This window comes from Cervus canadensis, chromosome 10 (genome assembly GCF_019320065.1).
Source record: "Cervus canadensis isolate Bull #8, Minnesota chromosome 10, ASM1932006v1, whole genome shotgun sequence".
Lineage (NCBI taxonomy): Eukaryota > Metazoa > Chordata > Mammalia > Artiodactyla > Cervidae > Cervus > Cervus canadensis.
In genome coordinates, this window is record NC_057395.1 from 68,501,158 (window position 1) to 68,514,950 (window position 13,793).

The 13,793-nt window shown below is 55.9% G+C and overlaps 1 protein-coding gene across 3 annotated transcripts in view; it reads right to left on the minus strand.

Moving 5' to 3' along the window:
• Positions 1–619: 619 nt before the first annotated feature.
• The window catches only part of ZHX3 (zinc fingers and homeoboxes 3), a 111,436-nt gene continuing 98,262 nt past the window's right edge, over positions 620–13,793 (minus strand). For all 3 annotated transcript variants that reach the window (XM_043480234.1, XM_043480233.1, XM_043480235.1), the window contains exons 3-4: positions 8,412–11,387; positions 620–6,161 (exon numbers count right to left, since the gene is read on the minus strand). In XM_043480234.1, the coding sequence (XP_043336169.1) occupies positions 6,151–6,161; positions 8,412–11,235 (2,835 nt within the window). In that variant the 5' untranslated portion in view covers positions 11,236–11,387 and the 3' untranslated portion in view covers positions 620–6,150. The remainder of the gene's footprint in view (positions 6,162–8,411; positions 11,388–13,793) is intronic.

The window sequence follows — 13,793 nt, forward strand, 5'->3', positions numbered from 1 at the left end:
ACGAGCAGCTGGGCCTGCAGCCACCATGGGTCGGCTGACTGGCTTCAGCGTTCTACACTCAGCTGGTCTTCCTCCCAAAGACTTGATTTTTAGATTCCACACAAAGTTCCTTCCCTAAGACATAGGTCACACCTGGGGTCCACCTGGTGTCCCTCCTTACTATCTCTCTGCCCCTGGGGCTTTTTCAAGGGTCCCTTTTTCCTTTTGGCACAGACCCTTAGGATCCCCCCAGGAGATTCAATCACTATGAACATTAGAAGTTGGGCTTTAATCCTATTCTTTCAAGGCCCTGGGGCCTTAGGCATATTTGCCAACCTCTCCTTAGCAAATGACAAGCTTCTCAGTATTTTCCTCCCAGGAAAAGTGTCCTCACTGGATGCCTGACAGCTCTAGGTTTGACTTAGTTTCCCTCTGTTTAGCATCAGTCCTCAACTGCTGCAGTCCTTTATCTAGTGACCCAGCCGGCTGGACACAGCGAGCTGGAACTTACCCAGAGCGCCCGAGGGAAACCGCCCTGCTCATCCCTCCGAGTTGCCGGTCTCGACCACAAAAGTCCAAAGATGTCAGTGTTCTCGGCTTTTTTCCTGATTCCCCCACAAAACAGTCCGCAGGTGAGAAATGTATTTACATTTTTATTTAGGAGCAATTAAAAGATTTAAAGTACCATTTCGGCCCATTTCAAATTGTACAAGCAGTTTGGCCCTGTTCCCCTCCCTTATCCAAATCCACAGATACAAAATCTAGGAAATGTGCAATTTGCATCTTAGAAATAGCAGCATCCCCACAGGGGACCTCGTGAGGCCTGGAGACTCAGCCCAGAGGGCAGCCCCCTCCTCCTGGCCTGGCACAGCCACCGTCCAAAGGCAAGTTCCAACTTTCTGTTAAAAGCACCTTCCTGGGGTGAGGACTCTGCTTCCACCACGCCTGGTGACAGCCCGCGTGTGCCTGTACCTCCCTCGCCGGAGGAGGCGGCCCCCGGACAGACAGAACGGGGAGTGGCCTCTTAGCACCAAGACGACGGCTTCTTCGGTGGCTCCGGGCAGGAAGCACTCCTCCAGCCAGCTGCCCCTGCCCTCCCGCCTTCCTCCCGCAGTCGCCCTCGCCCGCCCTTGGGGAACAAAAGGTCTGTGCTGAAGACCAGCCACCAGGGAGGCAGACGGAACCTGCTCGCCTCTGGCAACCTCCGGCCTGGCGCAGAGACTGTGCTCAGTACACTTTCAGTCAACTGCGCAGACGGGGGTGGGGGGCCGCTCCCCAACAGCAACGATGGCACAGCCCGGCCCCCGGACACTGCACGAAGCGATGCTGGGGAGCAGGGCCGGAACCCACTGCTCGGGGGAGACCCCCTCTCCCCTCAACATTACCCTGCGGCCTGCGACAAGGCCGCATCCACCCAGGGGGCCGCCGGCTCTCCAGGCCATGGGCAGTGACCCGGCCGGGAGGCCTGGTGGGGCAGGACCCAGGGTGAGTGACGGTGTCCCCGAACATGAATCGCAGGACGAGCAGGCGCCCTGAGAGTCCTGACTGGGAAGGAACGGACCATGGGCCTGCAGCTTCCTGTCCTCCGTGACTCCTGGACAGTCCACCTCCCGCTCCAGCCACATGGGGGCCTTCAGACCGTCCCCTCACCAAGGGGAGGAACAGATGTTGTAAATGAGCCGCAGCTGAGAGACGGGCCTCACCCCCCAGGGGGCAGAGCTGGACTCCTGGAGGAAGACGCGCTCTCCAGGTAAATGCCCAGACTCCCCGCAGGCCCCTGCCTGCCCCGAAAGGACAGTAGGAGACACAGCCAGAGGGGCTTGGACTGTGAAAGCGGGGGCCGAGGACAGCAAGGCAGGAACTGCCCCGACTCCTCGCGTCCTGCAAACCCAGTGGGACTTCAGCACATGGAGGAGTGGGAGCCGGCCCCACCCTCATCCGCAGAGCCGCGGCGCCTGGCGCCCACCCGCTCTGCTCTCTGCCCCACGCGCGCTCCCACTGTCGGGCTCCAGGTGCAGGCCAGGGCCTCCGTGCAGAGGCGGCCAGGTTTGCACGCCAGTCACAGGTTCTTCAATTGAAGAACCAAAGAGCAGGTGGCCCATGCTCTCCAGGCAAGCGCTCCGCCTGCTGCTCCTCCCACCCAGAAGCCGGGTCAGCCCTGAGGGGGAGCTGCGTCCACCCTCACCTCCTGCCCCCAAGTGCGACCAGAGCTGAGAACACAGATTCCAGCAGAAACGAACCGCAGCCGAGGCCTGCGGGTTCACCTAGACCTAGGGCCGGGCGGCAGGCTCCGCGCTCCAGATCACCACTTCCTCCTCCACTCTGCATCCGTTCCGTCTGTTGCGAGGTTGCCTGCAGCCACCCAGCCCGTGTCACCTGGCCCGGCTGTTATGAATGGAGCCGGGACACAGCACGGTGGGGACCCCAGAGTGAAGCCCTGCTGGGGGAGGGGACTGTTGAGAGAGGGGGCCCCACTCGCCCCACGTTTTCTGGTGTTGGCGCTTCTGTGCACGCAGATGCCCTCCAGCCCCCAGGCCTGGGTGGGCAGGCGGGGAGGGTCTGTGCTCCAGGGAAAAGAGAGAAGGCAGCGGGTGCGGGAGGACTGGAGGGGGGACCAGTGGCTGAGAAGAGGACACAGCCCGTGACTCTCCTGACCAGGGCAGCTGCTGACTTCGGCCTGCAAGGGCTGCCCGTGCCAAGCTCTTCGCGTCCAGAGGCCTCTTCTCAGAAGGTGGGTCAGACCAGCACCCCGCCCCCGGGAGAGTGTAAGCATAGAAAAGGGGGGAAGGAGCTTTAGGAGGAGCCAAAATTCCAGGTTTTATGATTTTTTATTTGGCTGGCTCTTCTCTCTTGCAAAGTGCCTTTATCCACTTGGGCTGCAATCTTTGAATGGACAAAGCCACTCCAGCCGGAGGATTTTGGTCCGAGAAGACGACAGGAAGGTAAGAGGCAGCAGGAGCAGGGAGCTGTCAGCAGAGAAGTGCACAGAACGGCCGATGCTATGCCTCTGCAGCAGGGAGCCTGGCACACGGAGGGGACACAGGCCCTGCCAGGGGACCGCAGACCGAGCCGGACAGAGCCCACGGCCTCTGCGTCTCGGCCCGGAGAACACGCGGGACTTCAGGTGGGAAGGCCTCCCGGGCCCGTGAGTGCCTACAGGTGCCACCTACCCTCGCCCACCTCCCACCCGTGCTCCCGACAGCAGGGGTGGGCACTCAGCCTTGAAAGGAGCTTGAGTCACACAGGGCCACCCTCCCCAGGTGCCGCGAGTCCCCCAGCCTAGCTTTCCACTTCAGGACCCCAGGGCTCCCGACAGAGAGAGCCCACTTTCCAAATCAAAAAGCTCCTCAATAGTCAAGAATTAAAATACGTAATCAAAGTATGAAAGTATATGTAGCATAAATCCAGGTTTCCTGTATCAGAATGGTGATCTGGTCTCACCTATTCAAACTGGATCACAACCCCGTGTAAAAAAATACAATAAACCAAACATGTACAGACAGGCAACAACAAACACTGACATGGTTCACCGTCTCTGACGAGTCAAGTACGTACAGAGAAGAGGGGAGAGATTAGTCACCTTACAAAAACAGGCTTTTTCTTCAGGAGAAACTAGCCCCACCCTACTTCCCTCAACTTTGCAGCCCACAGACTGCCTGCTACCAGAGGCGACATCACAGTCTAACCCTCAGCTGGGGTGCAGACCCGCAGTGACCCGCCTGGCCACAGGGTCCTCCCACTGCATCCCGGCTCTGGCTGCCACGGGTGAATCTCTGCCCCATTGGCTGTGTTCCTGCTTTTGCCCCCATGGCCCTGGGTATGTTTAGACACCCATTCAATGACCCAACCACATCTGTCTCCTTCAAGCATGCAGCCCGAGCCCCCCTAAGTCACTCAGATCCAAGAGCACAGGAAGGAGGGTCTGGCCAGCCTGGGTGGTCTCGCCATTTGCAGGGGGCAGGGCACGTCCTGGCTGTCGGGCAGGACCAGTGTCTGTGAGAAGAGCTGCCCGCAGGCAGCACTGTGACTTGCCCACCTTTTAAGGACCAGCTGGTGCTGAGGCGGGGTCACTGTGTCCTGCATGAATTTGTCCACCTTGTAATTTGTTTTCTCTGCTTTGCTGTTTGGGTTGTAAATGACATGTGAATACAAAAAAAAAAAAAAAACCACACACAAGAAAACCCTCTCTGAAGAGACAGCCCTCGGCTGGGGCACGCAGGGCTCTGGGAGTGACGCCATCAGAGGCAGCTTCGCCCGGCGGCCGAGCCCCGCCCCCAGCTCCCGCGTGCCACCACGTTCTCGAGTGTACACGTCAGGGGTACACGTCACCAGTAAAGCATCAACTGAGTATCTACTGCATATGGATATATAAAAATTAATCTGCATGTGCATAAACACTACGGGAAACGCTGCAGGCGTCTGTTCTCTGAAAGGAGGCAACCACTCGCCATTGTTGGCAGCTCTCCAGAGAGGCTCTGGGGCTAAGGAGCTTCACACCCAACATGGAAAGGAGACAAAAGCAGGCTGCAGAGCGTGCCAAGTGCTCACATGGCGCCTGTTCGAGACAATGGGGAGGTGGTCCCTCACGGGACGGGGCGAGCGGGAAAAGACACGGGAGGAACAGTGGCTCCGGGGCTTTTGGTTTCCTCAGAAAAGCCTCCCCGGAGGCAGGAGGGGCAGCCGCCACCTCCACGCTGGGAGCCAGGCCTGCGCGGTGCCCGCCTGGTCTGGTTCTGCGGGGCGGGTGGGGAGGAGGGCCGTGGCTACCCCACCCCTAATGCTTCTCACCACAGCCCCTGCCCTCCCTCTGGGTCTCCTGATGCTGCCCACCGGCCCAGGCCCAGGAGGAGCGCCCAGGTGTTCTGGGCAGCAGGGGGTTCCTGGGAGCTTCACTCTTTACCTGCTGCTCGCAGGGCCGGTCTTGGGGAGACAGGGCTTTACTGCTGCGCACAGCTTTGTAAGCAAGTTTCCCAGTGTTACCAAGGCCCCCGTTCCTGTGATTTTTCTCAATTAAAAAAGCAGATATGATGCTTCAGCTAACACAGAGATCGTGTTTCCAAGTTTGGGGATATAAATACAGAACTTTAAAAACCTTCTCACAAGGACCTGTCCAGCAATGTCCACCATGCCAGCCAGGCCCCAGGTGTGGGGCCAGGAGGACTTGGACTTTGTCGGGAACCCCACACGCAGGTCTTTGCTGAGGACCACCCTGGCTCTGACAGTTCCGAGAGGCCCCTGAGCCCCGTCAGTTCTTGCTCTGACAGGTTGAGCCTGGGTCTTCCTTCCCAAATTGGAGGCAGCTGTGAAGTGTGTTGACAGAGGGCTGTGGAAGCCCCCAGCAGTTGTGGCCTTCACTCCCATCTCCCATCCCTGTTTCTCTTGTCAGTTTTCCTCTCTAAACATGTCTAGACTGAAAAAAAGAAAAGCGGCACGTAGGTCAGGACATTAGGCTTGACAGGTGTTTCTTTAGTCGATCTCATCACTGAAGAGTTATGGTCCATGATTCAAACTCTATGAAAAAGGAGAACTGCTGTAACAGCTTACGAGAGTGAGCATCAGACACTAACCACATACCCACTCTGTTTTTTAAACCGCCGGGAACACGGGTTCCGCAGTGATCGTCCCAGGAGGCAAGGCGAGCCCGCTGTGTGGTTTACCAGTCACTGCTGAAGGGGCCAAGGTCTCTTCAAAGGCGCTGCCTTCCTCCAGTACTGCAAAGGTTGCAGGTGTGGTGACCCCAGCCCGACCGTGGAAGGTGTAGGCATGCGTGGCCCAGCGATCTTCAGAGAACAGACACAGGGCATTTCCAGAGATGATGTAAAAGACCATGGACTGCTAACCAGAGTTTCTATGTAATAAAAGTGTCTGCAATCTGATGTTTTATTAAACGTGTATAGGCAGATTTATATGTTAAAAACTTGATTCTGTGTCTATGAATATGAAACCTGAACTATTTATTCACTGGAAGGCAAAGGAGAGGTCCTACATTGTGGGCAGAACTGGCAGACGCGTCTCCCCGCTCGTGGGCGGTGGCGGGCTTGGCCGCGTGGAGGCCTGTGCGGGCTGGGGGCTGGTGCGGCCTCGGCCTGTGGCAGCAGAGAGGGACTGGGCCCTTCCAAGCGGCGGCAGCCTCCCAAGGCTGGCCGGTCCTTCACAGCCATCAGTTCCTGTTCAGTCTGTTTCTGAGGAGAAAACACAGGCCCGTCACCTCCATGCACATCATCAGGACAGCCCGCCCTTCCATGCCGGGGACTTCATCCAGGAGCTTGCCTTCCCAACCAGCCTCCCTGCCCTCCAGCCCAAGGGAAGGTGGGGAAGGCCGTGGGGGCAGAGGACGGGATGCTGGCTGCACCTAGCAGGGCCTGGAGCCTCCCCTCGGCAAACCTAGGCCCGAGGCTGGGCTGGGAGCCTGACCTCTGGGCCATAAACCCGCGCCACGCGCCACCGCCCCATCCGGAGCCTCAGAACACATGGGGCTCACTCGGCAGGTCTGCTGCCAGATGTGTCCCACAGATGCCTTCATCTGTTGTGGGGCAGGGGGCGGCTAGGCAGAGACCCCCTCACCCAGGATGCTTGGTCGTTGGGGGGCAGTGTTGAGGCTGGCTCAGAAAGCGGTGAGGAACCAGATAGGGACCAGCCCTCCCTGTCCCCCTGGGTACCTGTCTCGGCCAGAAGAGGACGATGCTACAAAGGCACGGCCAGCCTGGCCACCCCTGCTCTGTCCCACTCAGGACACCAGCTCTTCACTCACAGCTGAAGTTACCAGCTGAGGGGAGCCAGGGCTGGTGATTCAAACCCATTTATCCCAAATCCGGGTGAGCATTTTTAATTGTGGTCAAATACACATCCCATTTTCAAGTGTACAGTTAGGTGGCATGGAGCGCATTTCACAATTGTGCAACAACTACCACGCTATTTCCAGCCATAAGAATATATAATTCAGGAGAATTGCAATTAAAAAAAAAAACAAACCTAAATAAATTAGTGAGTTCTTGTTCCAGCAGTCTGCCATTTTGTTGGCAGAGCCAAAGCCAGGGGTGGGCAGGCCTGGTGCTGGAGAAGGTGCCTGAGGCACCCAGGCGTGCGGGCCCACACCTGCTCCCTGGTGTCCATGACACCCCCCGGGGGGACCCCACTGACTCAGGGGCCTGGAGGAAACAAGGTCATGTCCAAAAAATCCCAGGCCTGGAACCAACTTCTGAAAGTCCACATGTTACAGAAGCTGAGAATTCAGATACTTCCTTGGTTTCCACAGCCTCCCATAAAGGGATGTGAGAGTTGGACCATAAAGAAGGCTGAGCACTGAAGAACTGATGCTTTCCAATTGTGCTGGGGAAGACTCTTGAGAGTCCCTTGGACAGCAAGGAGATCAAACCAGTCAATCCCAAAGGAAGTCAACCCTGAATATTCACTGGTAGGGCTGAAGCTCCAATACTTTGGCCACCTCATGCAAAGAGGTAACTTATTGGAAAGACCCTGATGCTGGGAAAGACTGAAGGCAGTAGGAGAAGGGGACAACAGAGGATGAGATGGTTGGATGGCGTCACTGACTCCATGGACACAAGTTTGAGCAAACTCCGGGAGATGGTGAAGGACAGGGAACCCTGGGGTGCTACAGTCCATGGGGTCACAAAGAGTCAGACACAACTGAGTGACTGAACAACACCTTGCTCCTGGCCAGCCTGTGACAAGGCCACCCGTGAGGAGGGTGGGGAGGGAACGGAGAGGCCAGGAACCCAGGGTTCAACACCTGAGAAAACCAACACCAGATAACGTGACGTGTCTGAGGCGCCTAACTGTCTTCAGTAAATAGCCTTCTAAAGCTTTCTTTCAAGTACTAGTGTCCTGATCCAGAGAAACTGAGAAACAAATTCAAGCTTTGGATTCTGTATATCTAAGACGGAAGCGTAGTCTCCATGTCCTCTACTTCAGAAAGAAGTACAGAAATGCAAGGTACAGGATTTTTCACCCTTTTTTTTTTTAAAAAAAAAAAAGCACTTCGTGTATCTAAGGTCAGTGAAAGGCTCCCTCTGCTTTTGTTCCCCAATTTGGGTTGAATTTCCTCATCTGGAATAGGCAGGCCTATTCTGTCTCCTGCCTGCTGGCTTGTCTGGCTCAGGTGATGTTCTGACTTATTCTCCTTTGGCTGAGAAATGATTAGAGAAGTGTGGATTCGCTGCTGGATTCACTGTGCTCCTTCCTTTCCCTGCGCACGTTTAACAAACACAAAATGAAACAGACCCAATGGTCAACCCTTCATCACAGATGTTCGAATGGCTTCTGCTGCCCGGTGCCCCTGGAAGCAGCCGGACAAGGTGGTCCTACTGCCAGATGGCCTGAGAAAGAGCAGCTGCCCCAGCCCTAGACTCAGTCGCCCCTGCCCAGTGCCCCGGCACCCTCAGAGGACGGCCCAGTCCTCGGGGGCTCCTTACCCAGCTGAGGTCCGGCCTGGGGACTCTGCGTGTCAAAGGGCTCTGCGCTGGCCTCCGGGGCGCTGGGCTCCCATGACTCGCTGTTTTCCGACACCTCCACATAGACGTCACCCAGCCCTCTGTGAAGGGCTGCAGGGCCGCCGGCGCAGGGGCCCTGGCCCTCGCTGCCCGCGTCGGCCACAGCCCGGGTCTCCTCGCCCATCTTCTCGGCAAACCACTGCTTGACCTGCTGGGCGCTCATCTGGGTCTTGTCGCAGAGGCTCTGCAGGTCCTGCTCGTTCAGCATCTTGTGAGTCGAGTAGTAGTCCTGCAGCAGCTCCCGGCTGCCGGGCGCGATGACTAGCAGCCCGGGAGGGAAGTTGCCCCTCTTGTAGTCTTCGTACCACTTGAGCTGGCCGTTCTTCAGGGCGTACCGGCTGTCCCCAAACCAGCGCACCACCTCGGGCCGCGGCAGGCCCGTCTGCGCCATGATGGAGTCGTAGTCCTGCGTGCTGGGCCACTGCGTCTGCACGAAGAGCTGCCGCAGCAGGTGCCGCTGCTGGGCCGTCTTCTTGTAGCCCGCCTTGCCTGGCGGCTGCTCCACCGGCTTGCCGGGTGCCTCGTCCTCAGGCTCGCAGGCGCCCAGCCCCACGAGCTCGCCCCTGCCGTTGGCCTCCGTCACCCGCAGGTTCTTGAGGTTGATTTTGATGGGGCTGACTTTGCGTTCGGCCAGCATGTGGCCACCGGGCACTTCTGGGGAGCCGTTTTCCCCGGCCAAGCCCTCCTCCCCCTCGTCCTCAGCGGCCTCCTCCTCCCCTGGAGAAGCCCCCTCCTCGGCCTTCTTGGCCTCCTCGGCACTCACTTTTTTCCGTCTCTCTGAAAACCAGCCGTCAATCTCCCTGCGGGTCATTTTGGTCTCGGTCCTCAGGCGGTCCAGCTCCTCATCCAGGGGAAGGGGGTTTTGTGCAAAACTGCTCTCCAGGGCTCTGAGCTGCTCGGGGGCCCGCTCCTTGTATTTGGTTGGTGTGAAGTCAGGGGTCTGGTGCCAGGACTGTCGCTTGGCAGAAGAGGGGGTGGCCAGGGTGGCCGCCGTGGGGAGGCAGGTCACCTCGGGGGCCTTGCATGACGGGGAGAAGGGCGCCTCGGGCACAGGGTCAACGAGCAGGGCGCTGTGCTCTCCAGGCAGCCCGGCCCTGGAGCCCTTGAGGTTCCGGCAGTGGTACCTGCGGTCGCTGAACCACTTGCGCACCTCCCGGGTGCTGAGACCCGTCACTTTGGTCAGATGCTCCACTTCGCTCTGCCCTGGGAACTGGTTCCGACAGAAGCTCCCTTTCAGAGCTGACAGCTGTTCGTGAGACTTCTTGTTTTTGTAGATGCTGGCATCGAGGAAGGCTTGGGAGGTGATGCTGGGGCAGGCCGTGAGGAGGGACTGGGCGGCATTCACCACCTTCACGGCCGACGTCGTATTTGAACACACGGTGTTAATGGGCGCGACAGCGGGCGACTTGGGGACAGAGGTAACTGCCAGGGGGAGAGAGGAGCTGGGGGCCTGCAGCCCATTGGCCATCAGAGGCTGAGTGACCAGAAGTCCCCCCGCCGCACCCTCTGGCTGCCCCACCACGTGCCCAGGCAGAGCGGCCTGGATGAGGTGCTGGACGTTGCCGCTGCTGGCAACCAGGGGCGTGTTGAGGACTGTGATGGTGGGCTGGGGCACCGACTGGATGACGGTGTTGAACATCTTTTTCCGGGCGTCCTCAATCTCCTCCGGGGACCAGCTGATGCCCTGCTTCAGCCTCTGGGCAGTGAACCAGATCTTGAGCTGTTCCTCCGGGTACTTGGTGACCACAGTCAAATAGCAGAGCTCGGCTTTGGTCGGGTAGGGGAACTTGTGGAAGGAGTTCTTCAGAAAGCTGTTGGAGTCCATGGCTGCATTGTAGGTGGGAATGCTGCTCAGCGGGATCATCACTTTGGGGAGGGACCTGGCGGTGGGCAGGGGCTGCTGGGCCTGTGGGGGCGGCTGCTGCAGGGAGAGGAGCTGGGCGATGCCCGCAGGCAGCACCGGCACCGTGCCCAGCAGGGGCCCGTTGGCCGAGTGGGGGGGCTTTGTGGGGTTGGTTGAGGCCTGGCTGGCGGGGGCCACCCCGTTGACAAAGGCATGGTCCCCCTCTTTCACCTCTGTGTCCCCAGCTGGAGGGTTTGGTAAGGCCTCCCCGGTGGGCTGGTTGGGCACGTTCTCCTTGAGCGTGTGGATCTTTTTGGCCTCGGCTTTGCCTTTCATTATCTTCATGATTGGAGTCTTGGTGATGATGATTTCTGCCTGTCCATCCATCCCCTCCACGTTTGGCTCCCCCGACGGGTCGGGAGGGCTGGCGCCCTCAGGGACACTCTGCTCCACGACCACGTGATTGTCTGGCTTGGCCACGTTCCACACAAAGCTGGCTTCCCCCGAGTGACACTTGGCGTTGTGCAGAGAAAGCCCCTCGGGAGTTTTTGCCAGAAAGCTGCATTCAGTGCATACAAAGCTTGGGTCTTTGTTAAAGTCTGTGTGCTCTGAGCTCAGATGTCCCACAAACTGGGTTATGTCCTGGGATCTGAAGTCACAGTATTTACAGGCAAACGCGTAGCCATCCAAGGTGCTCCGGTGCCCGTTGGCCAGCGAGGGGACGTCAGGACCACTGGCGCTCTGGGTGGCCTCGGTGCTGGTGGCGGGCACTTCTGGGGGCGGCTCCTGGGGGAGCCCCTCGGGCCCGGGCTCAGCAGGTGGAGCCTCGGCGCTGGAGCCAGGCAGCACCACAGTCTTCACGGGGATCATGCACGGGGTGGTGGACTTTCTCTTGCTGGCCATGACGACCGTCGTGCTGAGTGATCAGTGGGTGACAGCTCCTCCTGCCGGGGGTCTCACAGCACAGCTTCCAGCTGCTCCATGAGGCCCAAAGGAACAGCTTCCGAGGGCTGCTTCTTCAGTGGTTGGCAGAAAGCAGGTTTTCCCTGTTAAACCTGGGGAGGAAAAAAGAGAGGTGAGGCTCTCCCGAGCTGTGTGTATCCCCGATTCCCAGACACATTCTGCTGCTTGCCTCCGGTCACCCGGGCCTTCTCCCGAGGAAGGCAACAGCACCTTGGATGGAACGTTCCAGTTGGGAGCCCCTCAAGCACAAAACAGCGCCCGGAAGAGCGATGTGGTTCACCCCGACACCAGGGGCAGGCTTCAGCCATGCGCTTCTGTTCTGTGTTTCCCTCTGTTTGCACGCATAAAATAACTCAGACTCAAAAACGACAACAACAAAAATAATCCTCTTCTGGACCTCCAAGTGAATTCTGGCCATGTCAGAGCAAGAACAAAAGATCCTAGTGTAATTCTTGTTTAAATGTTTGGGCCAACAAGGGTTTTCTTTTCATAGCCTTCCCACACACGAGCGCAGGACGCCGCCTCTGCCTCTCCAGCGCCAAGCCCAGAGGCCGCGTCGTGGCAGTGCGTGTCCCGGGGAGAGGGCGCAGCTGCCCGGGGCCAAGCTCTGGGGACCGGCCTGCCCTGCCCTGTCACCCCGGCTCCAGGCTGCGGGAGAGGGACCACCTCAGAGTTACTGGCTGTACCCCGGACTCCTGGTGCTCAGGTAAAGCCCAAGCTCGGAGGGTCAGAGGGTCCACAGAAGCGGTTTGTGGCCCCGTGACTGTACCTCTCTCCCTGGGGCAGCGGCCCTGATTGGCTTCACCTTGGGTGTGCGTGCGACCCGTGACCTTGTATTGGGCTTGCTTTTTATTTCTTCTGGTGCCTTTATTGTTTCTTAAAAAAAAAAAACCCAACCCTGAAAGCTTTGATCCATTTGAAATTTATTTCAAAAGCTGAGATGATTTATTTATATGTAAAGTACTACTAATTCTTTCATGAGATGCCAGGAGAAAATTTTCTGTGATGTCTATTATTGATTTTAACGTACCACCACAATCATCATTACCTTTCTTTTAGCAAATTACAATGCTGATAATGACTAAAATAATGGTTATTCTAATACCAGAATCATATTATCATCAGTGTTTAGATTTGATATAAAAATGTAAAAAAAAGGTAAAATATCTCCATGTAAATTCTTAATAAATAAACATAGCAAACTGTTTTTTTTTCTTTTAAGACCTGGTGATCATGATGATAAAAAAATATTTGCTAGTAAAAAAACAGTTGGTGTGAGATAAGGATAAATATACACCCAGTTCACCCACTTGTCACCATTTCCTCCATTGAAATGTTACGCATTTTTTAAACTTAATTTTTAATAGTAAAAATAAAATACCAATATTAAGTAAAATTTAAGAAAACCACCTATAGTTTTCCATCTACTGCAAATATTTTGTACACATTTTTAATCATTAATGGGCACACACGTTTTTTTTTAAACATTTCATCATAAACAGTGTCATTAAATAAGCTTCATAATTATAATATTCAATAGCACCTAATAATGCACCCCTACAGAGTCCAGCCTCCTCTGCTACGCATAGGCCTCAGTGTCCCCCTCTCACGGTTTGACAACGAAATGACCTCTGGACATGTAGGATGTGTTTCTTCTATCAAATCATTTCCTGAGGCTGAGCACACAGAAATGGGTAATTTACCAGATCAGTGGGTAATTTACCAGTATCAGCATTTCTAAGCTCCTCTATATAGTACCAGCAAACATTTTAAATCAGGTGCTTTACCACCTGATTAAATTCCAAATCAGGAAAACTAAGTATAATACAGTTATGTTTTCAGCAGGCAAATCAGATTTTCAGATAAGTCACTGAAGATATCAAAAAGAATATATGAATGTGCAAGTGACATAAGAAAAAACTGACTTCATCAAAATTAAAAAAACCTTCTGTGCCTTAAAGGTTGTCATCAACAAAGTGATAAAGACAAGCCACGGAATGAGAGAAAATATTTGCAAATCGTATCAGATAAAAGGGCTTATAACTGAATAATAAAAAGACAAAAATCCAATTAAGAAATAGGTAAAGAATTTGAATAGACATTTCTCCAAATCAGGCCTACAAATGACCAATAAGCATATTTAAAAAGTGCCTGGGCTTCTCTGGTGGCTCAGTGGTAAAGAATCCGCCTGCCGATGCAGGAGACACAGTTTTGATCCCTGCTCTGGGAAGATCCCACACGCCGAGGGGCAACTAAGCTTGTGTAGCACAAGTGCTGATCCCATGCTCTACAGCCTGGAAGCTGAAACTGCTGAGCCCACGTGTGGCAACTACTGAAGCCCACACCCTAGAGCCCATGCTCCGCAACAAGAGAAGCCACCTCAATGAGAAGCCCGTGCGCCGCACGGGAGAGCAGCCCCCCGCTCGCTGCAACAAGAGAAAGCCCCTGCAGCAACGAAAACCCGGCACGGCCAAAAACAAATGAATTTTTTTAAAAAG